Source organism: Acanthochromis polyacanthus, chromosome 17 (genome assembly GCF_021347895.1).
Source record: "Acanthochromis polyacanthus isolate Apoly-LR-REF ecotype Palm Island chromosome 17, KAUST_Apoly_ChrSc, whole genome shotgun sequence".
NCBI classification, from domain to species: Eukaryota; Metazoa; Chordata; class Actinopteri; family Pomacentridae; genus Acanthochromis; species Acanthochromis polyacanthus.
Window position 1 is genome coordinate 18,082,719 of NC_067129.1, and position 25,882 is coordinate 18,108,600.

The 25,882-nt window shown below is 38.9% G+C and overlaps 1 protein-coding gene and 1 long non-coding RNA gene across 3 annotated transcripts in view; both read left to right on the plus strand.

The window, feature by feature from the left end:
* The window catches only part of LOC127530620 (uncharacterized), a 234,277-nt gene that overhangs the window by 40,431 nt on the left and 167,964 nt on the right, over positions 1–25,882 (plus strand). The window lies entirely within an intron of this gene.
* The window catches only part of gabrb4 (gamma-aminobutyric acid type A receptor subunit beta4), a 70,398-nt gene that overhangs the window by 24,696 nt on the left and 19,820 nt on the right, over positions 1–25,882 (plus strand). For both annotated transcript variants that reach the window (XM_051937860.1, XM_051937859.1), the window contains exons 3-5: positions 12,042–12,109; positions 14,616–14,836; positions 25,686–25,768. In XM_051937860.1, coding sequence (XP_051793820.1) covers positions 12,042–12,109; positions 14,616–14,836; positions 25,686–25,768 — 372 coding nt within the window. The remainder of the gene's footprint in view (positions 1–12,041; positions 12,110–14,615; positions 14,837–25,685; positions 25,769–25,882) is intronic.

The following is a 25,882-nucleotide window of genomic DNA, read 5'->3' on the forward strand; positions in this document are numbered from 1 at the left end:
CTAAAATGTGCTGGCAGAGAGCTGCTTGTAGGAGTCTGAGCGTACAATAAACCACATTCATAACTGCCCATCTATGGCAATAAACACTGTGCTTATATACCTTACCTATCTATGTGTTAGGACTTAACACGTAGAGGTGCAATTAAACATGCTAGTAGAGATAAAGTTGATCTAAGATGTTAAAGTATGATTTTGTCATTTACATCTTCTTGTGTTGTGAGTGTGTGAGGATATGTAAGGTCTTGAGGTGGGGGTGTAAATCTATTCTCAATCCTGGAGTTGTTTGTGGTGACCTGAATAGCTTCATTCATGAACACAGTCTGCATTCACAACCCTGTGGAGTAATGTATGATGACTTTGTCCATTCCCTTGATGTAAAATAGAGAATCTAAGGTTTTATATGATGCTTTTGTTTGCTAGAAAGCACTTCACCAGAATTTAAACTTTGAAACTGCAGTGTACCTCTGTGGTTTCATATGGAAGAAACCGAAGGATTCAGTCCTGCCAGCTAGCAGGGTGGAGCTCAATGTATCTTTATTTTTCTTCAGAACCAATTTCTGGTTCCAACATGTATGGCTACATGCACATTGCCATTGTGTAACAGAGAAGTTTTACAGTGTTTGAGCAGTCGTAGGTGAGGTGGTGTGGTTGAGCTGTTGTGATTGGGTAGGGGTGAGTGGAATGAGAGGCAGGAACTAAACTACATAGATCTGCATATTCAAGTTGACTGTAGAGGCACAACTAAGCCATTTTAAGGCAGAAACGTACTCTTTTAATGGATAATATTAAAGGGTTGGTACAATTAATATGTGCTTCTGTTGATCACTTCCTATGATACATTTCAGGTTTTTTTGTTTTATTTTTTATCCAAGCTTTTCATCGAAGATTTAATATACTTAGATTATAGTTAATGCTTCTTTATGCAATACTGTGCAAAGTTTTTAGATTTTAGATGTTTAAATTCGAGGGATAGATGTCACATGATAGAGACATAATCAGCTGCAACAAGTGTTTCTAACCAGATATTTGACCTTGTATCTTTATTGTTGTTTTCCAAGGTTAAACATCATGCACCATGTTGTGATCAGTGAGATTTACGGAGTGTAGGAAGCTAAATGGTGCATTCAGTTTGAATGTATGGGGTTCACGTGTTACGATAACATTACATTTCGCGACTGATCGCACCAGTAGAAATCACTTTCCAGTGTGCTGGGTGGATGTAATAAGGCGAAAATCATGATTGAATTGAGCTGAATTTATCATTCTTCCCTAAAGACTGTGTAGATGAACTGAATTTTAAGGCCTCAGTGTTATTTTGTAATCGACTGATGCCTATCAAAGTCACTCTGTGGTTTTGTGAGCAAAGGTGCCTTTTCTGTGGTTTCTGCTATTGTTTTTGGCAGATCTCTGCCGTGATGGAAACCTCTGTATTAAAAGCAGGTGAACGATTCGCTGCAAATCAACATATTGTCGTGTTTGTTCATTTCTGAAGAAAAGGGCTTCATGAGAGCAGCGGCCATTGAAAACAAAAGCAAACACAGATTCGACTGGATAAATCATCATGCTTCTCTTGCAACACTGTAGGGAAAATGCTGCACAGTTGCTATGGAACCCTCTGTTGCTAGGCAATGGGTTGATTATCAGAGTTTTTTTTATATAAGAGGCGGTGTTTTCTTTGCTGCACAGCAAATTTGTTTTCAGAAGGCTTTACAACTGACAGAATATGTGGAATAACAGGCTTTCTTCAACTTAAATTTGTTTTGTCCAGTTTCTTATATTTATCCTCTGAAATAGGGATCGAACAATCTGCGTTTACATGAAATAGAAACCTCTTGGAGGACTACACTGGTTAAAGTTGGTTTTAGAGAAATGAATTCTTCTCTATTCTATGTATGTCTTATAAAATCCTATCTGCGCCTTTTAGCCTCCTTAAGGAGACTTTTGAGTCAGATTTCATGATGTGCTGATGCTGAATAGGCTGTGATGAGATGTCTACTCATCTTTGGAAAGCTATTTTTTACTTTAGCAAGAGCACAGACTCAACCCAGATATGCCAAAAGAGTTAACATAACCACTAATCTCATCACCTGTTTGCTGGTAATTTATGCTGCTTCATTTATTTAAATATCCAATTTCTAAGCTGTGGAGACGGGGAGAGAATATTATCATGTTGCCCTCTTGTGGCTGCATTCAGATGTCTGACTGATTGAGCTTCTTATTAGTGGAGAAAGTAATTCGTCTATTTTTTCCCTTTCTTTTTTTGTTTGCTCGTTGACTGCTGCCTTTGTGTACGTTTTATTGTTTTCAGACACGTCATCAGATTAAAGTGTGTGCTGGTATCACTGTCAAACCTAAAGCACACACAGTTCATATTTTTATAGTCGAAGAAAATACAACACAAACCATCAGCAAAAGATATCAACAGGGAGGTCTGATTCTCAGCAGCTCGGGCTCAGTGTCTGTCCTGATCTGATAAACACACACTTTCTGTCTGTAGTCTATTTAGCATTAGTGTAATTATAGAAAGAGCATTTACACAAATGCACGCAGCCTCTCAACCCTTGTGACGTCTGATAAAGCCTGCAGTTATTAAAGTGGCAGACATTCCTTGTATTCTATTTCATTAGGCGAAAATTAACACTGTTAACTCAAGCAAATGCTGGAATAAGCTATGGCCTGTTGTGCCTTTAACCGTAATGTACATAGAGAATGACATGCCAAAAGCAAAATGAATCTCACAATTTATTGATACTCTGCTGATCAGTGTAGGAATTATGTTACAGTTGTGATCCATATGAAGTATCATGCAGCATCTCATTGTGTGGAATCTTAATTGGGTCAGTATTTCACAGTGTTGAATACTGCGTATGATCAATACGAGGGAATGAGTTACTGTTGCAGCTGTTTTTTTTGTTCTTGTTGTTGATTATGCACAGTACTCTAATGCGGTTCAAGGAAATGAACATAATAGAATCTGTTAAATACAGAATAAGAGAGTGAGAACATCGTTAAAGAACTAAATATGCAGCGTGCAGTAGGAGATTTGGTTGCTATTGATTATTCATAATGCAGGCAGTTGGTGGTTTTAGCTAATTTGGTGCACACCCAGCTTAATACTCATTGACAAACCCTATTTACTGTAAACTATGACAGCCCATTTCAGCATTATATATGGCTTGGGTATCACTGGCATTGTTTATACAAGAGCATAGACCAGCTTTGCAAACCTGCTTGATTCCCTTTGCAGGCAATAATGATCTCTTCAGCGTTTGTCAGATTTGTCAGATGTGAGATTCCATTGTGTTGATATGAACTGCCATTACCATGGAAAACATGAAATGGGGCAGCCTCACTGTCCACTACATCAGTGGAGCTTGTCTGCCCTGCAGCTAGATAAGACTGTCAGACTGGAAGCAAAATGTGGCGACACATTGTTGGAGTTGAGAGGACAGCATACATAGATAATAAGCAAAGGAGAGGACAGCAAGGCTAAAAAACAAAAGAAAATAACTGTCAAGAAGGACTGAAAAGATGCAAGATGCATGACTGGCTTGTTTTTTTTTTTGTTTTTTTAACCATTCAGGGAATCTACTGGACACTGCAGCTATCGGGTGAAGCTTCCAGCCATGCTAATAATGCCTCTTGGCTAGAAAACAATCCTCTAAGTAAATCTCTCCAAAGCACCTTTGGTTAAAAATAAGTGTTGACAACCTGAAAAATATTAAAATATTAACAAGTTTAGATTACAACAGATGCTACTGATAATTTAATTGACATTTTAAAAAAAAAATGTCGAGAAAGCTGGAACTTGTCTGTCATTTAAAAGAGCTAGATAGCATTATGCTATTGATTTTGCACTAAATGATCAGTATCCTTTTGGCAAGGAAACAACAACATTACCATAGTGGCCAGTTTCCTGTAGACAACAAGCTTTTTGATTGTCAAAACATCAGCTGTGCCGTTGTTGATTGTCAGCTCTGAAGGATTTCAGATGGCTTGATTGTGTGTCTGACTGTTAACACAGTTCACAGTGTGATTAAATAATCATCGCCTCTGTTGGCACAGTGAAAACTGAGAGATACACGGTACAATATGCTCGATGCCCACCTCCAGACATCCCAGCGCTACAGTTAACTGCACCAAAAATCTAAAAATGACCTGGGCAAAGTGCACATGATGATTGAACAGTCCTGTCTCACAAAAATCACATTCTTATACAAGTAAACTGCATTCTCACTTACATTTTCTGAGAAACATATTTTCTCACTGGAAAGTAAGACTCTCTCAGTGTAGGAAGCAATTTAAAACGACCACAATATCTGCACAATGAGGTTGGGCACAAGTCTGCAGCAGGGCTTGACTGAGGACACCTCGATTAGTGTCTGTATGGTTCCATTATTCTTAGACTTTAGGTTTGGTTTCACTCACTGTTTGTTTCGGTTTAGGTCCTTGTGTGGTTTGTGCAATTGTCACGTTTTTACAAAATACAGCCATTTCAGAATATGTTTGACGTTTCATTTCCCGGTTTATCAGGGTGATGACCACTCTTCATCTAATTTGTTTGGCTGAAAAGAAGGGACAGTAAAGAAATAAAATAAAACAGATATCTCATTAACATAAAGACATGTTAATGAAAAACGGATTTCCGACACATCATGAACAAGAAAAGCACTCAGAGAGCGCAGTGCTCCTCCAAGGCTGCTCAGTCTTTGTATCCTGTCCTACGGATAAGTCCTGGTCGATTTGTAGTAGGATCACAATCACGTGATCATCAGCCGGCAGCTGACATAGTTTTCACTTGTCATAGTTACAGTGACGCCGTGCTGCTATCTTGCAGTGATACGGAAATCTATAACAAATCCATGCATCCAGACTATAAGCCACATCACTTGGGTCTTGTGTCATTTCTGACCTGCGTGGAAAATTTCATCCAAATCTGTTAGTCAGTTTTTAAGTAATGTTGCTAACAGGCAGACAGACAGACAAGCCAACACTGATCATCACATGAATCTGCTGAGGCTGCACCTGCTTGGTAGAGTAACAAAACATAAAATCCTTAAAGTCAGGATACAATCAGGCTGATTGGATGATTCATTATGACTATACGGCATTCAATAAAACACCTATTGCAAATAAAATACATAACCAAATATTTGGCCTCTTGTCAACGTGATTCTCATGCTTTTAACATAAAACCAGGTTAGTTTCTCCATGTTCAGTCTGTATGCTAAGCTAACTAGCTGCTGGCTTTAGCATTACATTTCCCAGACTGATATGGGAACTGCTGATCTATTCTATTCTAACTCTCCAAAATGTCAAACTCTTTTCCAATGAATTTTAATAAATCACTGCAAAATGCTGTCCTATGTTATCGTCACTTAATGCTCGTAACTAATCATTAGTCTTTGAATTTGCATATATCTGAATAGGCAGCGGTACATTTATTCAAATGTATTTAAATGCAGTCTTCAGTAGATGTATTAATATTTACACTGAATGCTGCTTCATACATTTTTTACGTACAAAAAAATATGAACAGTTTATAATAGTGGTGCATTGCTGCAGATTTTAACAATATTCATCAATCCTGTTTTCTTTCTGGCTGTGTAAATCTACTCCTGCAGGTTCATCTATAAGATTTTGGAGATGTATGTATTGTTTGGGAATGTGGTTTAGCCTTTCAGGGCTTTAAGCATTCACATCATACTATTTTATTTAATGCAAACAATTCTGGAGTGCATCTGTGATTGTCATAGAGTGTTTTCTAACTTTATGAATGTTAATAAAAATGGTCATGGAGTAGAATGCCATTTAAGAAGTTACATCTATTGTGGGGAATGTGACTGATTTCAGAGCTTCAGTCACTAACTGTTTAGGATGGGTTTTCTTTGTAACACACCGTTTAGCACCAAAACACCACAAATGAATGTTTCTGTTTTTGATATGCATATCTTTCTTCTACACACCTATCTCATGAAATAGATTTGCAAAATGTCCCACAATCCACAGGTTAAACCGACACACAGTACTCCAGTTACTTTTTGAAAGAAATACATTTACTTGTAACAGAGTAATTTTACATACACCATACACCTGTTTTGATTTAAAAATATGATCTAAATTTTGCTTTTGTTGTCTTGTTCTTTGTCGTTTGTGTGCTGTTTGTTTGTTTGCTTGTTTTTGCCACCAGCAACAGTTCCCCTCCTTTGCAGTCAGCCAGCATGCACATGAGAATATTCATGCTGGTAGAACCTGTGATCATTGCACTGCCATGTCGTAGTCATCAAAAGCCCCACAGGGCTCCTTTACTTTAGGAAATTTTTCTAAATCTGTTCCATCCTCTTGAGTGCTGTTCCTGTGCCCAGTTTTGCAGGGAGGGAGCCACATGAGGCAGAGCTGGTAGCCAATTAAAGATCAGAGCATATTGTTTATTTCTCTATTCAGTTTTAATGCACCACATCTATATCCAGCCCATCGCCAGACATCTGCTGGAAGCTGCTCCCACTGTGATGTTGGCCAAGATCCGTCAGCAAACCGGAGCAGGTTGACACGTTCACTGGCTTCTTGGAGACGTAGTGGAAACTGTTTACACACGAGTTTGATGATTGAATACGGGTGATAAGGTTCAACTCCTGACATTACAATCTCTTTCTCTCACTGTTGTATAAAATCCGATTTTTGGTGCTCTCACAAAAACACAAACTAAAAGATGACGTAAATTTGCTGTTTGTTCGTCAGTTATTAATATTAGCTTCAAAGAAATTCCAACAATGCTAAAGGAAAGCAGTTTGCAGGCAGTGTTTTAAAAGTTGGTTGAAAATTAACTATGAAATGTTTATTTAAAGATCTGAAGGTATTTTTTTTAATAGGGAGGCGTTGTTCTTTTTCTAACTTGTGAAGTGCAAGCGCAGGTAGCAGTTTTATTTTGAGAAAGCTGTGGTGGCAAAGTGAAGGCCTCTGTTTCACTAAAGCAGGGTCAAAATATGCAGAGAGGGAGAGAGAGGGTGAGATTTGGTGCTTTCTGTTTTCATCTAGCGAACAAATGTACTTTGACATCTCTGGGGAAAACTGTTACTGGTTGCTTTCACAAAGTGCAATGGAAAATGGCCCGACTTGTTTCCCCTTCTTTTTTTTTTCTTTCTTTTTTTTTTTTTTTACCAAAGATGGGTCGGGGAATATGACGATGCTTGAGGGCATTTAGCGTAGTGGGACAAGTCAGGGAAGAAAAAAAGGATTCCACGGTATGAGATGGAGCATAGATGTTCCTTCTCAGTCAAGTGGTTTCCAGGTTAATATTTTAGTGTCTGTAGAGAAATATTATGATAAACCAGTATCAGCAGGAAAGGCCTCATAGAAAGAAGTGGTCTTTTGAAACCTATTTGTGCTATCATAGTTTTAAGACTGTTTGTGCTGTTTGTCTTTTATCTGATGGTGTTGAAATCGAACAGAGTCCTGCATAAAAATTTGAATTGATGATGCCATAGACAGATATTGTCAGGCTTTAGGAGAGTATTTCTTAATACTTTCAGATATTGGGATTGTATTGGAGAATACCATATAATAGTTTCATTTGGAGATAAATAATAACTTGTGACGTTCAGAGCTAACTTGACAACTCAACTAACTGCATCCACTTGTTAACATGTGCATGAACAGCCCACCACACAGCTGCTAAAGGGTTTTCCAAGCATCTAGCAAGGTTTAGCACATTTGTGTGTGCCAGTACCAGTCCAAGCTGCCCCACAAGCTGCCCTGTAAAAACACACACGGTACAATTTATCAAAATTTTCATTTTTGTTTGACTTTTTTTTCTTGTATTTTTGGGATACAAGAATATAAAAACATGACAAAAATAAACTTTGAATTTAGATTTCTTAGACAAACTAACCTATAACTGTGAATAATCATGAAATGTTTCATCCTTTAAAGGAGAATTAGAAATTCACAAAATCTATTGCAGTTCACATATGTTATATATATGAAGCTGTTAAATTCAAGATTAATACTGTAAAGACATTGCTAAAATGAAACACAATTAGTCACATTTAGAATAAAAACTAATATTGGTAATTTAATACCACATATTATTTTTTAATTAAATGGGAAATATCTTTTTTTTGGCTTTGACTAATAATTGCTGTAGTAGTTGGACTAATGTTAGCTACAGGAAACGAGTCACTTGATTATGTAAATCAAGTATGCAGATTATTTTGATGTCAAACTCTGGTGAAGAGATTAATAGTGTTCATTTACTAGAACATTTACTGTGGAAGACCACAGCTCAAGGAATGTGGCGGAGGTATGTGATGACCGACGCTGGTTTGTCTGTCTGTCAGTTAGTTACCAACCGACTAACAAATTTGGAAATTTGAAATTTTCAGGGAAGGTCAGAAATGATACAAGGACCAATTGATTAGATTTTGGTAGTGATAGGGATATGGCTTATAGTCTGGATCCACAGATTTGTTAAAGATTTCTGTATCATTGCAGAATAGCTGTAACTATGACTACAAATGTCACATGATTGTGATCCTACTAATCAACCACTGCGGACTTATAGGGACTTCAAATGATACAAGGAAAGAGCAGACTTGCCAGAGTACTGCGCTCTCTGAGTGCTTTTCATGTTTAATACTGTAGTAACTCGAGGGGTCCTATCTAAATTCTAAATAAAATTCTTGAATAAGCAGTTTTGTGAGGTAGTTATGGTGTTTCGTTGGCTAAGAACATGGTGGGAGTTTAACTTGCAATGGGTCACCATGACAGAGACTTCTGTTTGCAGTTAATGGTTTCCAACCAGTCTTTATTCACGGGAACCGTACTTAAGGGCACAACATTTCAGTATCGGTGTGGTTCATGGCATACAACAAATGCGGTGTCAAAATGGAGAAAAAATACTTTTTTTTTAACTTTAGAGACCTATTAAATGTCTAAGATTTTTTGAGAGTTGTGTTATTGCGCTTGTGATGTAAAATTAACAGCAGATTGCTGCATTTGAAACAGAATTACCAATTTCACAGCATTTGAGAACAGAGGATGCAGTAAAAGACATTCATCACTCATGAATAAGGAACAGAATGATTTATGGAGAATGGGTTTTGGTGCAGACACAGACAAAACAACAATCACTGTGGTCCCACGCTGGGTCAGATCCTTGAAATGTACCCTGCAGGAGGCTGTCTGAGGCTGCCCAAGCATGGAAACAACTGCGTGTTAAACCATTTGTTTAAGCCACAGTCAACAATGGTCTCGGCTTCCCGATCGCTCCAGGTCAGTGAGCCTTCGGTTCTGAATTGCTTGGGGTGCTTGGGCCCTTTTACACTTTCTCTGAAGTCTACTTTTTGTTTGTGCTGGAGTGCAGCGATATACTGAAATGCTCTAATGCAGTGTAGAAATGACCATTTGATAAATAAAATGGACATTTTGACAAAATGAAAAAAAAACAGTCATTTTGGTCAATGAGGGCGGCCTGATTCTAAAACTACAGTTCAAATAAGCTAATTAATCATCAACCCAGACACTAGTATGAATTATAATGTATTAATTCCAGTCGTATTTCATGTAGTAGACTGTACAATGATCTCCATGCAAGTAGTTGAAGCAGACATGCAGTTTGTGGGTCTATGCTATTATTACAGTGATACTATAGTTAGTGAGGTTAAAGTGCAGACTGACGGCTTGGTTCGGAATGTATTTTTAGCCATATCCAATAATAAGATGTATAGTCAAATAACCTTTTAGGCATCTAGAGTCTTTACTTCAGGATGGTGATGGTATTTGGACAGATTAGGGTTATATTAATGATTTTTATACATTGTCAGAAATCCTTATTGGTTCTGAACTGTGCAAGTCTACAACCCTTAAACATCATCATGACTCCTGCTGTCTACAGCAGCTGTCAAGTTGGTATTTTTTCCCCCCCTATTCTTTTTACATTTCAAAGTGTTTTATTTTAAGATGATTCAGAAGAGAAGCTGTAGGTCTGTTCTGGTCAAAGAGAAAAAACAATCTGTTTTGTGAACTTGTGCAGCACATCAATCAGCTGGACCTAAAAATGAATCACCCTGTCCTCCATGAGACACAGTGGGCCATAACTGTCTGTACCTTATCCTAAAATGTGCAAATCATATCAAATTATTACCAGAGCAATTTAAGATGACTCCTGCCTGACGCTTCAATGCCACTTGAACTTTAAAAATATCTTTAAAGCTTCATTCTGTTTCGGCAAATAAAGCTGATGGAATCTGATAAGTGTAGAAGATGATGCCTTGGTAATTTTAAAAGGGGAAAAAAGTTCCAAACGTGATCTAAACAAACTTCTACTCTTCAGTACTTGTCTCATCCTTAGTAGCTTCTGTTTTGTTTTTAATTTGTGCAGTGAGTCACTGAAAAGGATATAAATATAGAATGGCAGAGAGAAAAGGGGGTCTAGAAAGACAGAACGGGAAAAGCAGCAATATACAAGAGCAGTAATGCAATCATTTACCCACTGCATTCCTTCATTTAGGTAGAAAGCCATAGAATTGGTTCTCTTTTAAATATGATGATGCATGTGATAGCGTACACTGCGGTGCAGCTGCTTCTGCGTTGTTTATGATTCCTATGCAAATAGCATTTCCACTATAAAACCATGAAGCATTATCTGAAAATACTGATTCAGCTCTCCCACATGAGCCAATCACTGCACTATTTGGGCTGTTTCTGTTTTCTGTGTCAGCAATTCATATTTTGTGGCCTGATCAAGCAAAGTAAAGGTGACAAGAGGAAAGGAATGTGGAGGAGTGTTGAGGTGCAGAGATGGAAAGAGAGAGAACTTGTATTAATAAAACATGGAGAATCAGTGGCAACAAATCTGTTCCCTCCCAAAGGCCGCTGCCCGGGGTAACAGCTTCTCAAGTGGTGGGCGCCAAGCATCAGAAAGAACAGGCAAAGGAAGAAAACAAGTAATATGTGGTGTGAGCAGCTCTGTCTGCAGCTCTGCGTCTACCTTCTGCAGCATTGTGTCGGCCAACGAGGAAATGTGGTTGTGGTGTGATGCAAAAAATTCAGAGTTAGCTCGGCTCAAACCTAATCTGAAAAGAGCAGACGCCAACAAAATTAGTAAACTTTGTGCAGGCTGGAGGCTCAGGGAATACCCCAGCACATGGTAATTCATCACAGCAATTATTCAAAGTATATTGTAAGCACACAGATGTTAAGTACACATTTTGCTTCTGAATATTTCATGAATTTTCTGAATTTGAGACAATGTGGTATGAAGGTGTATCAGTGTCTCCCTGTTAGTGATCATATAAAGACTCACAGAGTGTCTGAAGTCGCTGGCTGCTGCCTACAGTAACTCCTCTTACATAGGATGGATAATCCTTGTAGACCTAAAGGTGTCTGAATACTGAAGTGGGCTAAGTGTTTGTTGTACATGTAAGAGAGTCAACGTGCACAGCTGCTTACATGTCTACAACATGTACTGTAATCATGTAAATGAGACATGGTTTGCACTCCGTGTTCCTTCACATGAGCTGCTTGTCTAGAAATTAGTGTGGATGAGCGCATTTCCTCTGTTGTTTCTTAAGCTTCTGAGAGCAACCGATCTTTGCATCGTGTTTTGTATACACACCCACCGCCGTGTTGGACACTTCTCAAAATTTGCCCGCGTATTTGAGCAGCAGTTTGCTTTTAAATGCCATTTTTCATCAGTGCAGCTGCAGACATGCAAATAATGTGTAATCTTCTATCTGATGTGGGCCTTTTAACGGGGGTTATTGCGGAGCTGATGAATGAGTTCAGTCCGAGTTGAAGTGTGCAGTGCTCTGTAAAGAGAGAGCAGTTGTTCTCTTATGCAAAATGAATAAAACATTGTTGGTTTAGCATTTGCCAGTAAACAAAACCCGATGTAGCTGAAGTTACCAAACTGTTTTAATTGCAATTACAAGTAGGTTAAAGGAAACCTAACTTTTTGTAAATGATCACGTTTTAGTCCATTGGATAGATGTTGTTGTTTCTGGATCTTTTTGGTGATCCTGGGCTTTCCTTTGCTCCCACAGGTTCTCCAGTCATCGTAGGAATGAGCATCAACATAGCAAGTATCGACTCCATCTCAGAAGTAAACATGGTAAGTTGAAATCTCCTTGGGCTTGTCGTTTTTATGCTTGTCCCCACCATCCAAAACGTGTCCTGTGAACCTACGCACAGCAGTTTTTGTCATTGCCAACAAGAAGCTTTACGGAGAGTGAATACGGTCCTGTTCAACCTCAAAATAGCTTTGTTCCTACACAACTAGCCTTCATTCTTAACATTTTGAAGGAAGTCTGTTTTTTGCTGAATTATGTCACATCATGAATATACTTAAAATCAATCTATTAGATTTATTTTACTGCTTTATTGTCACTAGTTTTTCAATTAACCAATTATGTATTAGATGGGGTGGGTGCATTGCCGTGGCAACACAGAAGCTTCAAACATGTTGTGAAAGGGTTGTATTTCAACCCAAATTGTTCTATTTCCAAAACAGAACCAATTTTGCTGCCTAAGTTTAATCAAGTTTCTAACATGTTGCGATTGCTATCAAAGTACTAACTGTAGTGTGGTGTTTTTACAGAAGTTGCCATGCATTTACCTAAACCTAACTATTGAGTCAAAACAATGATTGACTAATGGTCCCCACACTGGGCGAAAGTTCTGTTCCATCCTTGCCTCTTACCTCCTTCGGGAACACTGTGGCTCCATCAGACTGGACGCCTTTCCTACAATGTCACAGTTTTACTTCTTAAAGTTTAAGTGTGTTTCTTTCAAAACAGAAATGAAAATTCAATTGAGCTGTGAAGTCATTTTTGAGAGACTAATTGCAACTAACCAGTTCAACTAGAAGGAGTCGCTAGTGCAGCGAAAGCATGGTCGCTCATTGGTTTCCCTGCCAAAAACGCTGCCAGTTGTGTTTTCAGCAGATCAGCTGCACTGAAAGGCCAAACCATGTTGAAGGATATCGCTACAGGGTGTCATGTGTTAGTCAACAGTTTTACATTTACTGTTACTGAATGAAACCTTGTTGTCAGAATGAAAACAACACCTGACTGGGTGTTTTATGTTGACCTACTGATCTTCTGGCCCCAGTAGAATTTCTGCAGGTAATGCAGGACATTCTTGCGCCCTGACAGATGTGAGCGCAGTAGGGCAAAGTAGTGAAGAAAGCAATATGGCTGATGTCTGACGTCATTGTGTCTCTTAGCACCCTCTTTATTTTCACTCAGTGTGACATCGTCACTCACAGTGCTGCTCACTCCTCCCACATGGTGCGGCAGCTTGTCTGTTTTCTATCGTTTTCTTTTACCCTCTCTTTGTTTCTTTCAGTTTGTCTTGCGGCACACTTTGTTTTAACTATGTTTGTTTATGATTTGCTTGATATATCTACATTCTTGTAGAAAGTCTTTGATTCATGAGAGGATTAGATGCACAGTAGAAACATGGGAACTCTAACTGAGTCAATATGCATGTTTTGTTCTGAGTACCAACAGATATTTTGCGAGATATAAAAATTGTTCTTCCAGATTAAAGAAAAACTAAAATGTTAATGTAACCGCTTGCTGGTTTTTGGAGGCAATGAAATGTCAAAATGTTTGTTGCGTGTGTTTTTCTAAAGGTAATTTAGAGTGCATCATTTCCTATATTTGCATGTGAAATTGCGCTTTGTTAACAACCAATGTGACTGAGAGGATGTGGATTTGTTTATAAGTAGTACTTCTTAAGCCCTGTGACCATTCATTTGTTCCGAGGGGATACATTTCAATACAAAACATTTTATATTATTATTTGAAAAAATCATAAGGGATACCAGATGTCTTATATGCATCATACTAAAGTGTGAAATTTAGCTATACTTTCTATTTAACTTAAAACGAAATGTAATAATCACAGATTTTTTTTGTTATTTTTAAATTGTGAAGGTTTTACAGGAAGCCAATGTGTTTCCCATGACACTGTAAACAGTACAGCACTTTGATGACAGGGACAATGATGCATTAGCTGGCAGATATTACATCTACACTTGAGTGCTTTTCCAATTAGGTATTATACAAAGGTGCATGTATTTGTTGGTGTCCTAGTCCTACTCTGTGCCTTTCTACAAATACTGAGCCGTTCAGCTTTTATATCCAGTTTAGAAACAGCTTTCCTGATTGGTGACCAGTTATGCATGTATTGATCACGAACAGTTTTTGTCTTTCTTTTTGTTAAAGGACTGAATGGAGGGTTTTTAAATTTTTTTATTTTCATGTCTTCTAGTATGCATTACGTTGTTCTTGTTCGCTACATTACTTTTGACGCTATTTTTGGATTGTTATTTTAGAACTGAAAATAATTACTCAGTGCTTTTTAACCACAAAGTAACATGTTTGTGATCACATCTGCTTTCATTTGTTGTTAACCACTGATCACCCATGTCTACTGTTATCTGAAAGGGCCACACATCGAAATATATCAAAACAACAAACTTATGAAATAGAAAGTGTTTCTCCAGAGCCATATGCTTCAATGGAAAGTCATTAACATAATGTGTATCATGTATAAAGTGTTTTTTCTATTTGACTGTGAATTAATGTTAATTTTTCCTTCTTTCTCTCCAGGACTATACCATCACAATGTATTTCCAGCAGAGTTGGCGAGATAAGCGTTTGGCCTACGGTGAGCTGAACCTAAACCTGACTCTGGACAACCGTGTAGCAGACCAGCTGTGGCTCCCTGACACCTACTTCCTTAATGACAAGAAGTCCTTCCTTCATGGTGTGACAGTAAAAAACCGGATGATCCGACTGCACCCTGATGGCACCGTCTTATACGGGCTGAGGTGAGAGCAGCAGAAACTCTCTTAAGTGCATTTAATTCATATTCATTTTTATTTTTGCCAGTTCAACATGTATCTTCTTGGTGTGGCTGAACTTCTCATACTAGTTGCATTTTTTTTAAAGAATTATGTGGGCTTTTCATACACACAAACTGGCAGACAGGTTTAGTAACAGATGATCAGTGTTAATTTTTAAGTGCATAACTGCAATTTTGTGGCTAAATAATGAGCTGCAGTGATACTGAGTCATTTTTTTTATAGAAGAATTCACACGTTTTTCTTCCTATAATAAATACATTGCTCAGTTAAGTATATTCATTATAATTTTCTGCTATTGACCTACTTGGACAAGTAATTAATTCAGCTAATGTTAGTAAGCTTTGAGTAGATATTGTGGTTGACTGATTTTAAGTTCCCCTCAGTGAAATTTTTTAATTTTATTTATTTTAACCTGCAGTGTACAGATGACAGCCTCTAAAACATGGATTCAAACTTTTATGAATTTATACAAAACAAACCTAAGAAACCAATCCTGTTAACTTGCAGGGTGAGGCTTCCTGTGTCATTATTGTTCTTCAGAATTGGCTTGTGGTTCAAGCATTCATCCATGATCTATACATCGCTTAATCCTTGTTAGGGTCGTGGTGGGGCTGGAGTCTATCCCAGCTGACTTAAGGGGAAGGCAGGAGACACCCTGGACAGGTCACCAGTCTATCACAGGGCTACATGTAGAGACAGTCACACCTACAGAAAATTTAGAACAACCAATTAACTTCAGCCTGTTTTTGGACTGTGGGTGGAAGCTGGAGAACCCCGCAGAAAACACCCACATGCACAGGGAGAACATCTGTGTATGTAGATCTACACACTGGTGTAGACATGTTCAAGCCATTGTAACGTTTTTTTTTTTTTTTTTTGTTTATAGGAAAAGAGGCATTTAAATAAGTAGCTTTGTCACACACAGATGAATTTTGAAGATTTTAGCTCATGACCGGACAGAGACTTTAATGACTCCTCCCCGAGTTTGCTCCTGCGTCTTATACTACATTATAGCATTTAGCATTAGCATGTAATTGTTACTTGCAGCTAAGGTCGCTAGTATTCACATTAAGTTTCAGACGTAACTATACTGTACCAGACTTGTCTCATATTATATGTGGCCTCAGTGTACTCTTGCAGTCCAAAAACCAAACAGGTCAGATGAACTGGACTCTGGAATGCTATAAAATGTGAATGTGACTATTTGTGGCCTGCTGTTCCTCGACAACTGATCTGGGGTTTTTCTCTGCCTTTTGCTCCATTCGTGCTGCATCTCACCCTGAAGAGAAGCTGATACAGTATGGAAAGAGACTGGATGGATTTTAGTTGTCTTTTTAAATTGTACTTCTCCGAAGTCTTAATAATGCAAGAAGCTGAAGCCTCTGAGAAACTATGTATATACAGTAAAAATGTTTCATGCGTGCTGGGATAGGCCTCACCTCCCTGCAACCCGAGACAAGTTTAGCATATATAATAAATGGGTGGATGGAATCACCACTATTTATAAAAAGCAGCACTTTTTGTACACCTCACTGCTAAAGATAGACACATACAGTACTAATGATACCTTTACTTGCATACATGCTGTCTGTCATTTGTCAGCAGCAGTAATACAGCTGAGGGAAAATTTAGCTAACTTACATGTGGAGCCAGAAAAACAAGATCAACCCTCCTAGTATAACTGCGGTAGGATGAATTATGACAGATTTATTTTTGGTAACAATAAACAGACTTTAAAGTTTTATTTATAAAGTTAATGGTCCACAAAGTTCTAAGTGCGACCTCAAACAAACAATCACAGCTTTTTGGAGGAGCGAAGGGTGCATTAAAGCTAAGGTTCATTGACCCAGAACGGCTAAAAAAAGGTTTAAAATGCACAGCACCTCCATTTCCCACATCACTGTGACAAACCAAACAATTCATTCAACAGTAAATGTGCACAGAGGGACCCGTCTAAAATCCCCTGGGCACAGCTAAAAGTAAGAAAACGTCTTGAGGTTTGTTCGTACTCGGAGCGGATTGCTGCTTTTCTTAACACAAGTCATTAAAATAAAGTAATTTGATGGAGGCAAAGAAGCTGGGAACATGTTTTGTTCCATGAATAAAAGAAAATGGCAGTGACAAGGTTTAGATCATATGAAGTAATGAATTATTAATGCGGTAATCAGTATTCAGGAACTCTGAATTACTGAATTGGTGCTGACACAAAAGGAGACGTGATGGCAAAAGTTTTTCTCTTTCCTTTCATGACTCTTCACAGGACTATTATTGCTCCAACAGAAATGCAGCCCGACTGATGTAGAAGTGGCAAATAAATATCTGTGAGATAGCCTTTGTTTTGTCTTCTGCAATTATGCACAGGCTTGGCAAGCTAATTTTAGCTGGTGACCGGACGAGGACAATCTTTACTGATGTGTCTGGTCACAACGTCTGGGATAAGATATATATATATATAGTGAGAGAGAGCGATGAATACATTATTGCTACGAGGAATGTGTTATTGAAGCTAAGACGTGACAGATTATTAGTTTGACTGCATTTGGGATTCGGCATTCACCATTTTTCTGGTTATTGGTATAGTTTTTTTTCCTCTTGTGTACCTGATATCTGAAAATTAAGTTCATTTAAAAATGTGCTGCTTTGGCTCTGATGTGGCTCTCTTTCTGTCGTCACTACACTGTGGTATCAAACATCACCCCGCCCATAGTACTACCTGATTGGTGATGGTAATCAAAATAGAAGGTTAAATCCTGAAAAGTTTTTAAAATATTTAAAAGATTTTGTGGAGTTGGATTTTCTGTTGGAGTTTGTGTTTTTCTAAATTTTTGACACTTAAAGCTGCTGTCCGGAGTTTCCGTTTGTTTTCAATTTATGTATCATTTTTTAACAAAGCTTAAATGTGTTAGTCTAGTTCGATACTATAATATAAAGTTAGTATAACGCGATATGAAAATTTATTCCTGAGCTCCGCCTTCCTCTCATAGACCCCCATGTTATTCCAAAAAGCGTCGGTTGCTGCCGACCAATCAAGTTCGAGCTTCAGCTTTGTCATGCTGTCAATCAACGGTTACGCGCACAGCAAGCAAGCCCATGCAGAGGTGGGCGAGCTACGCACTACGCAACCGCGCGCACATTTGTTTTGCTTGTGGAGGAGAGAGCATCAGGGATCAGCAGCTTCCAGAAAAGTTACCAATCCCACGGCTTGTCAGGCCAAGAGACTGCAGGACGTTTTTTGGCTCGGGGTGCTCGCGTCGCTCCCCGACCACGGCCTCCATAGCCCGCCTGACGGCTTCGTTTAGATGCCCGACCTCTGGAGGAAGATGTTGGGGCGTCTGGGACATACTCTTCGTCAGAGGAGTCATGCAATTCTGAACTCTAGATAGAAATAAATAAACAATGTAACACATATACACGCGTAAATGCACTAAGTTTGATAAACAACGTCATCGAGAGGGATACACGAGTGTAATCACATATTGAAACTTTACTCGTTCGTCCTAGCAGATTCATGTTATTTTGGTATTAGGACAAGTTAGAGTCAATACAGCATTCTAACGTAATTCCTTTATTATTTACTAAATGTACTAAATGTAGAAGAGGGGAAAACAGCAAAACAGGCAAGATGCTGCAGCACTCCGGGCACTTCTCTCATGTACTGCGCGCGTGCACAAATAAAGGGGCGAAATCAGAGGCAGGGAGGGTGGGACCACCAGTGTTTTGGGAGACGCTGCGATTCAAACTCCGGACAGCAGCTTTAAGGATTTCATTGTTAATGCAAATGCGTATTGGTTCCAAATATCTGTCTCCTTGATTGCTAATAATCTGTATTGATATTGGCCCTGAAAAAAAACTGTCAGTCGACCCCCAGTGAAATGTCCTGTTGGTTTGTAGTATCTCTGTAAAGGCAAGTCAGATCCGCTTCTAACACCCGACTCCTGCTGCTGTTTAATGGGGGCCTTCATACATCCTATTATGGATAATGATATTAATAAGAATAAACCAAAAAGTGCAAGCTCTGCTTTAATCTCATTAAAAATGTACCTTTGATAGTTTTTAAATATTTACAAGCTTTTAAACTCTGTGCCACCTCCAATTAAAGCAGGTGGAGACACAGGAGAATTTCATGCCAAAATGGTACCAAAATTACACTGCACCACCCGATCTGAATAAACATTCCCAGCTGCTCCACTCAGCACTCCGCATGCGGTTTCCTCTGGGAGCCAGAGAAGCGGCACAAGCATCGTAAAATGGACTCGTGCCAGGAGAAAATGGTATTACACCTGCATTTGCACCTCTGCTGGTTTTATGCATGCATGAAACAGAAAGCTAAGGCCGTTGCTAGGGACACCAGCACCAACATCTCATCTTCAAACACACTGGGGTTTACTGTTATCATTCCCCACTGCAGTAATGGTGTACAGCAGATGGCATCAAGCCCTTGGATCCGTCCTCCAGACCATTTTTCAGCAGTGTACAGTAATTAGAAGCAGTGCATAATCTACATGCAGAAGTGATTCCAGGACCTTTACATGCCTCCTGTAAGCATGTAATTAAATCTCTTTGTTGAAATGTTTGACTTTGCCCAAGGGTTGTGTGGACATATTTTTTTTTCTCGCGAACAAAAGACCCAACTTCAACAACAGATATTCTCAGTTGAGTTCATTTGAATGTTCTGGCTCTCAAGTCTGACTTCTTGAGGGTTTTGTCGCCTTAAATGCATTTTCTTGTAAAGACCGCCTGTTTGAATCTGTCCCCTGTGCTGTTCCTGAGCGCAGTAGAATACAAACTGTGGACAATCGCATTACACACACTACTGCACCTTGTGCTGCACTCGATCCACTCTCTGTGAAATGTGCTGCTATCTGTGTTTGTCTTTTTCTTTGCCTTTATTTACCTCGATTCCTACTTTTCACTGTGATTTTAATCATAGTTGTGTTGATCAACCACTTCTATTTTTGTAGTCATTTTAAGCACAAGCTGACAGTCTCTCTGCTTCACAGCCTCGCCCTCTTTTCCTAACCGTCGATCTGGTGTTGAGTGTTCAATGGTGCATTCTCTGTACCTGCACTCTTTATTCTGTCTGATTACGAGTCAGATTGCACCAACGTTTTTGACTGCATCACCATTCCCAGAGATTGTCTGAAGGGTTTGGGAGCAGAGTGGTCTAACCCACTTTCTTAGTTTTTGAGAAAAATGGGCTCAAAGTTTTATGTTTTCAAAATGGTCTAACATTCAAAGCGCCACTGTAACGACCGAATTATGTAAATGTATTTTAAACTAGCTCCATCTCAACTAGCCACAGCAGTAAAAAAGGATGCATCAGTATTAAAGCTGGAGTAGGCAGTGTTCTGTTTGCCTCATGTGGCAATACTTCGACACTAACAGTTCATTATGTTGTTATTGAAGTAATCTGAGATGAAAGCAGACTTCTTGCTCCATTCTCAGGCTTTAGAAAATGCAGCGCGTGACAGAAAAATTTAGCCAATCATAAAACTGTCAACCTGTTCCGGTGATATAGGAGAAAAAGCAAAGTGATGAGAGGAGGATGTGGAGGCGTAATGGGTTAGACAGAGACATTTCTCTACGGAGAGCAGGAGTTGAATCCTGTGTTAAGCCACAAATTCATGTTGTCTTTCCGCTTCACACATTTGAAGCTCGTCTGGTGGGAGGGTCTTAGAGCAGAGAGGGAAGATCTACCTTCTAGATTTCAGCACACCCAAGCATTGCCAGTCCAATCAATATAAAAAAATAATAATATCACTGAGAGGAAGTGCTTCTACCTTCATACATTTTGCTAATATCACTATTGTACGGTTATTTTGGGTTTAGGATGCAGGGTTTCTACTTTAAATTGAGCATTAGGCCTACATTGTTGTACTGGTACTTTTACTTAAATGTAGGATATGAGTTTTTTCACCAATGGCATTGAGTTGAAACTATAAATTGTCCATGTCTGTACTGTATGCCTGCCATCAGTCATTTCTTTGAGGCCAAATATGGATCAATGATGGTGCATATGTAGGTTGAAAATTTGGGTAAAAATCTGGAAAACTGCGCCCATTCATCACCTTATGTTTCTGCTTTTTAAACTCTTGCCAAAATGTGCGTTTTTTGTATGTGTTTGAGTCATTGTGTAGTTTGATCTGACCTTATGCTGTATTTTTCTGTAGAAAGGAGGGAGGAGGCCGAGTGTGAAGAGCAGTGCAGGAGAGCGTTTGGATGTTGCAAACAAAGTCATTTTGAACATCAATAAAAGAAGTCGGAGTCAGTAGAAAGTGTGGAGCAGGTTTTTCTAACTTGCCAGTGAGTTGAGAGGCTGAATCATTGTCAGCAAACTGACAAGCCAGTTTGATAGTGCTCTGGGTCCTGAGAGCATTGAGGGCTTTGTTGAGCTAAGCTCTCGCCAGATTGTGTTTTCTCTCTTCCCATTCCTGTGAATCTGATCTCTCATGTTCCTCTGTTTATTAAGCCAAGCGTTGTGATAGTACAATGATCTTCTTTGGTAAGCAAGCTACCACACGGAGATAGATACGGCAGCAGACTGTGTAGGCGTCAAAAACTACTGCTCACATATCTAAAAGCCTCTCTGTCTGTAGTGCCAGGCCTCTGGGATCCACCTCCAGATTGCTTTTAGTTGTTGTGTTATGTTGGCGTGATGCTTGGTCAGAAATGCCAAGACTAGCCTCTAAAAAGGAGTTGGAATTCACCTTCTTTTCTTTTTTTTTTACTACTTCAGGCACTAGGCACGCTATTCAGCCTTTTGTTTCGTTCATGAATTGTGTTTGCATTGAAGTGAGTTTAAAGAAGTTAAATTTGCAACAGAACACTGAGTTTAGCTTTTACGTCACACGCAGATTTCTCTGTATATGTAAATGTCCCCTGCTTCTTAGTGTTCAGTCTGATGAGATGGCAGTGACATATTGCATATCGTCTTGAAAGCTATAAAGTATACAGACTGCTGAGTGTCGGAGAGCGCTGCCTGCTCAGGTCTGAGGCTGCTGACCATCTCTGGTGGGACTATAAGTTGCTGACCTACATCTGCTGACATTTCCAAATTCCAGGCCCTCGCTGTGAGCCGTCCCACCTCGTGCCTACTTAGTGATGATTCTCTCCTGACTTGTTAACTGTCACATATAAAGTCAATTTTATTTCTAGTGGGTGTCTCTTTTTCATTTTTTGCCAAGGGGTAAAGAATTCATTTCTGTCCATTACTGGAAGCTGCTGCAGCTGTCTGGATTCCACTGCTTCACTGTGCTCCTGTATCAGGGGTATTGTCTTTAAAGAGCAGTAAGACTGTCTTGACAAGATATGTCTTCCTGTTTATGATCACAGAGGACACAGAACCTTACTTTCACTTGGGGTTTAAGGCAGCACATTGTAGGTTTTCTCTATGTTTTAGTTGGTAGTTTGCTGCATTTTTCATTTGGTGCAACTTTAGCACACCTTGTTTACTTGTTGTTTTTGTTTATTTGTTTTTTTTGGTTATGTGCTTGACTTACCGTTGTTTTTTGTTTTGGGTCGATAAAGTTTCTTTGTAGCTTCACAAACTGCTGTGGTTATAATGTGTGGCTACATATCTAATTTCAGTAGTTGTTACTAAACTTCCAGACCCTAAATGTGTATTTTCTCAGTCAACCTGAATGAAGGACTCATACATTTACCCATTTATGCTATTCATTTCCACAGTTTTTAAAATTAAGGTTAGTGCACATCAGACATTTTCCCTTTTTTGTGTCTTTTCTTTGTCTCTTCTTAGCAGTTCAAAGTGAGAGGAGCTCAGTTTTAAAAAGTGGCGCCACATACTTTGAGAATTTAACATTTAAATCAGGTGCTTATTGTGTTTGCTCTCTAACTCCTCTCTGTTTAATATACTAGACAATAAAATAGTTTTCTCAATCATGAGCAATAAACTGGGAATTGATTTGATTTAGCTGAATTTTTTTCTGTCTTCTTAATGTATAATATATAAAGATGTCTTTATTTTTTAAATTTCTTTGTAGTTTTTAAAGTCATCAGAATTGCATGTTATTGCACAATATTTTATGAAGTTATGTTTTTAACTGCTTATCACCTGAGACTGTCCCCCATATAAAAATTGAATCGATAGGTCACTTGGGCATGGAGGTTAGTGCAATCTATAGTTGTGTTTTATTGCAAAAATGGGCTCAAGTGGCCACAATAAATGTGATGTGATGAAAGACAGAAGTGAGGTAACCAAGTTACAAAGCGAGGTGCTCAGGGTTAATGGATGAGTCTGCAAAATGCTGGACTTTAACACAGAGGATTCTGGTTCAATTCCAATATCAAACTAATAGTAAGTGGTGTTATATTTGCTTAAGCTCATGTTTATCAGTAGACCTATTGCAATGAAGGACTGTGACTGCACATTATTCGTTTAAAATAGGAAAACCAACATTTCTTTTACAGACACACTCCGATGAAAATGTATTTATTCATTTTTTTATTACTTTGCTCCCATGTCCACATGGTGGTTTTTTTGTATGATCAAAGACAACATGGTGGAGACAGACAGTCAGCACCCTGACTCAGCATGTCCACTTTGGGACTGCAGTGAACTGATGACAGCCTCAAAAACACGGATTCAGACTTTGGGGGTTTCCTGTAACAAACCTTAAAAACCAATCATGTCATCTGGCAGTGCGGGGGTTTTATGTATCACTAGTGTTCTTCAGAATTGTTTTCCAGTATTTATGTATATGGCTGAATTACTTCAGTATTACAACTTGCCATTTTGTGGCGTAGGGTAGTTGTACAGCGTTTGAGCAGAGCTGTAGGTAAGCTGGTTGTCTGAGCTGCAACAAATGAGGAGGAGTGAGCAGAGACAGAGGCAGGGACTTAGAAGATCCGCTCATTCTAGAGGAAGCTATGTTGTAGAGTTACATTTAAGTCATTTTACTGCAGGAACGAAATATTTTCATGGAAAACATCAAAACATGTAAGTTTGACACACAAAGATAATGTTTTAGGGGTTAAATCCATAACCAGAGGTTACCATAACCTTAACCACACGGTTATTGTTGCAAGAAAGGGCTTCTGTTTTAACCCAAAGCCTGACCTTTCTCTTGACCTCACAAGTTTGTTTCTACACCTAAACCCAACTAAACGGTGATGTTCATACTGAGAAGGTCGAGAAAAATTCATCTGTTAATTTAAGTTGGAAGACTTTCCTCACATTCATACCAACTGCAAACCATGTTATTCATGGTAACTTTGCTTTTATTTCAACTTTTGGCCTCAAATCATGATTGCCAAGTGACCTTTCCCATTAATGTAATTAGGCATGATGTTATCTTGTCACAGTGTGTAACAGTAGTGGCCCTGCTATACCCTCTCAGCAGAGGAGCGCTGTGAGACAGCAGGGAGTTGCAGAACAGAATGCAGCTTGAGCAGCTGAATGCTTGTGCAGCAGAATGCAGCTCTGTGTCATTGTGAATAATAAACACATACCTGTCACACATTTTGTTTATGTATAATTTTCTTTACCCTTCTGGTGCCTTCTCCCATCATGGACCCAGAGGCCCCACATGCTTGTGTGTTAATCTGGCCAAATCAGCTTTAGCAGAACATATTTTGTTTTCCAATTACCTGTCGACAGAACTCTGCTCACGCTAGCGTGACCAATTTTACAGACTGTGTTTGAGCAATATATTTCCAGCACAAACAGCTTATTATCTACTGTAGTACTAATTCGAAGTATTTTGGATTTTTGTGTTCAATTTCTTACTGCATCGATGTAAAACAGCAGACTGTAGCAGCATTTGTGGCTACTGTGATTAATAATGTATCCAAGGTATATTGCATCCTTTAAAGGGTGAATATTTCACATCACTTCCATCATGCTCTAACATACAGATGTACACTGTGCACATCAAACTTCCTCTGTGAAAGTGCTGATGGCTTCTGACACAGAGATGAGCTGAAAATTAATTTTTCTATTTCATTTACACAGGAGGCCAGTAAGCAAATGAAAACTGGTATGACAAACACATACCAGCTGGTAGAAGAAAGAGGAGAAATGTAATTACTAAAATGTGCTGCACCAGTAAATATCTCACAATGCCACAGACCCCTACATGTGTAATTTGTAGCCAAAGCTGTTTTCCTGGGCTACTGGATTTATTGACATTAATAAACTGCAATGCATACATCTTTCCTAAAGCTACCTGGCAGAAATGCATATCTCGAAACCAGCAATAAATAACGCACATCGACAAAATCTCTTACAGAGGCTGAGGAGCTAGCGATCCACATAAAAAGAAAAAACATCACCTGACTACTCACGGAAACACAAAAAAAAAATCACATTTAAGAGTTCGTGGAAACGTAGGAAAAATAATCCCATTCCCACTCAAAAGCAAAGTAGTCCTTTTATTCTAAGAGAACAACAGTTTTCTCTCCCTTCCTTCTGCTACACAAGCAGAGTCTCCGGTCTCTGATGACCCTTAAAAGGTTTAAGAGGTTAAGAAAAATGGCCTACATAGTTACATACAATCAAAGCCATTAAGATAGAGGTGATATCGGCAAAATGTCTTCACCATATTATAAGCTTAAAAGCCCATCATGAATTATTGAACTGCCGCAGTGCTTTTATGTTTATAATAAACAACCACAAAATAATTGCTTTTAAAGTGCTCCTTGAGTACATAGCGGGGATACTGGTGGTTCATCATAGTCTGCATCATGCTGAACTGTGACCTCTCTCGGAACCTTTTCCATCATTTGTAAGAAAAAAAGTACTAATTGTCTGTGCTGTTGACGTCGTGTGCCTTTCCGCTCTGTCTTTTTCTCTTAGAATAACCACGACTGCTGCTTGCATGATGGACTTAAGGAGGTACCCGCTTGACGAACAGAACTGCACCCTGGAGATTGAAAGCTGTGAGTAATGCAAACGACCACAAGTCCTGACGAGCAGTTTGTCACCGTCAACAGGAATACGCCCACTGCACTTGCATCAAGCTTCAAAAGCAAATGGCACCAAACCTCGAATCA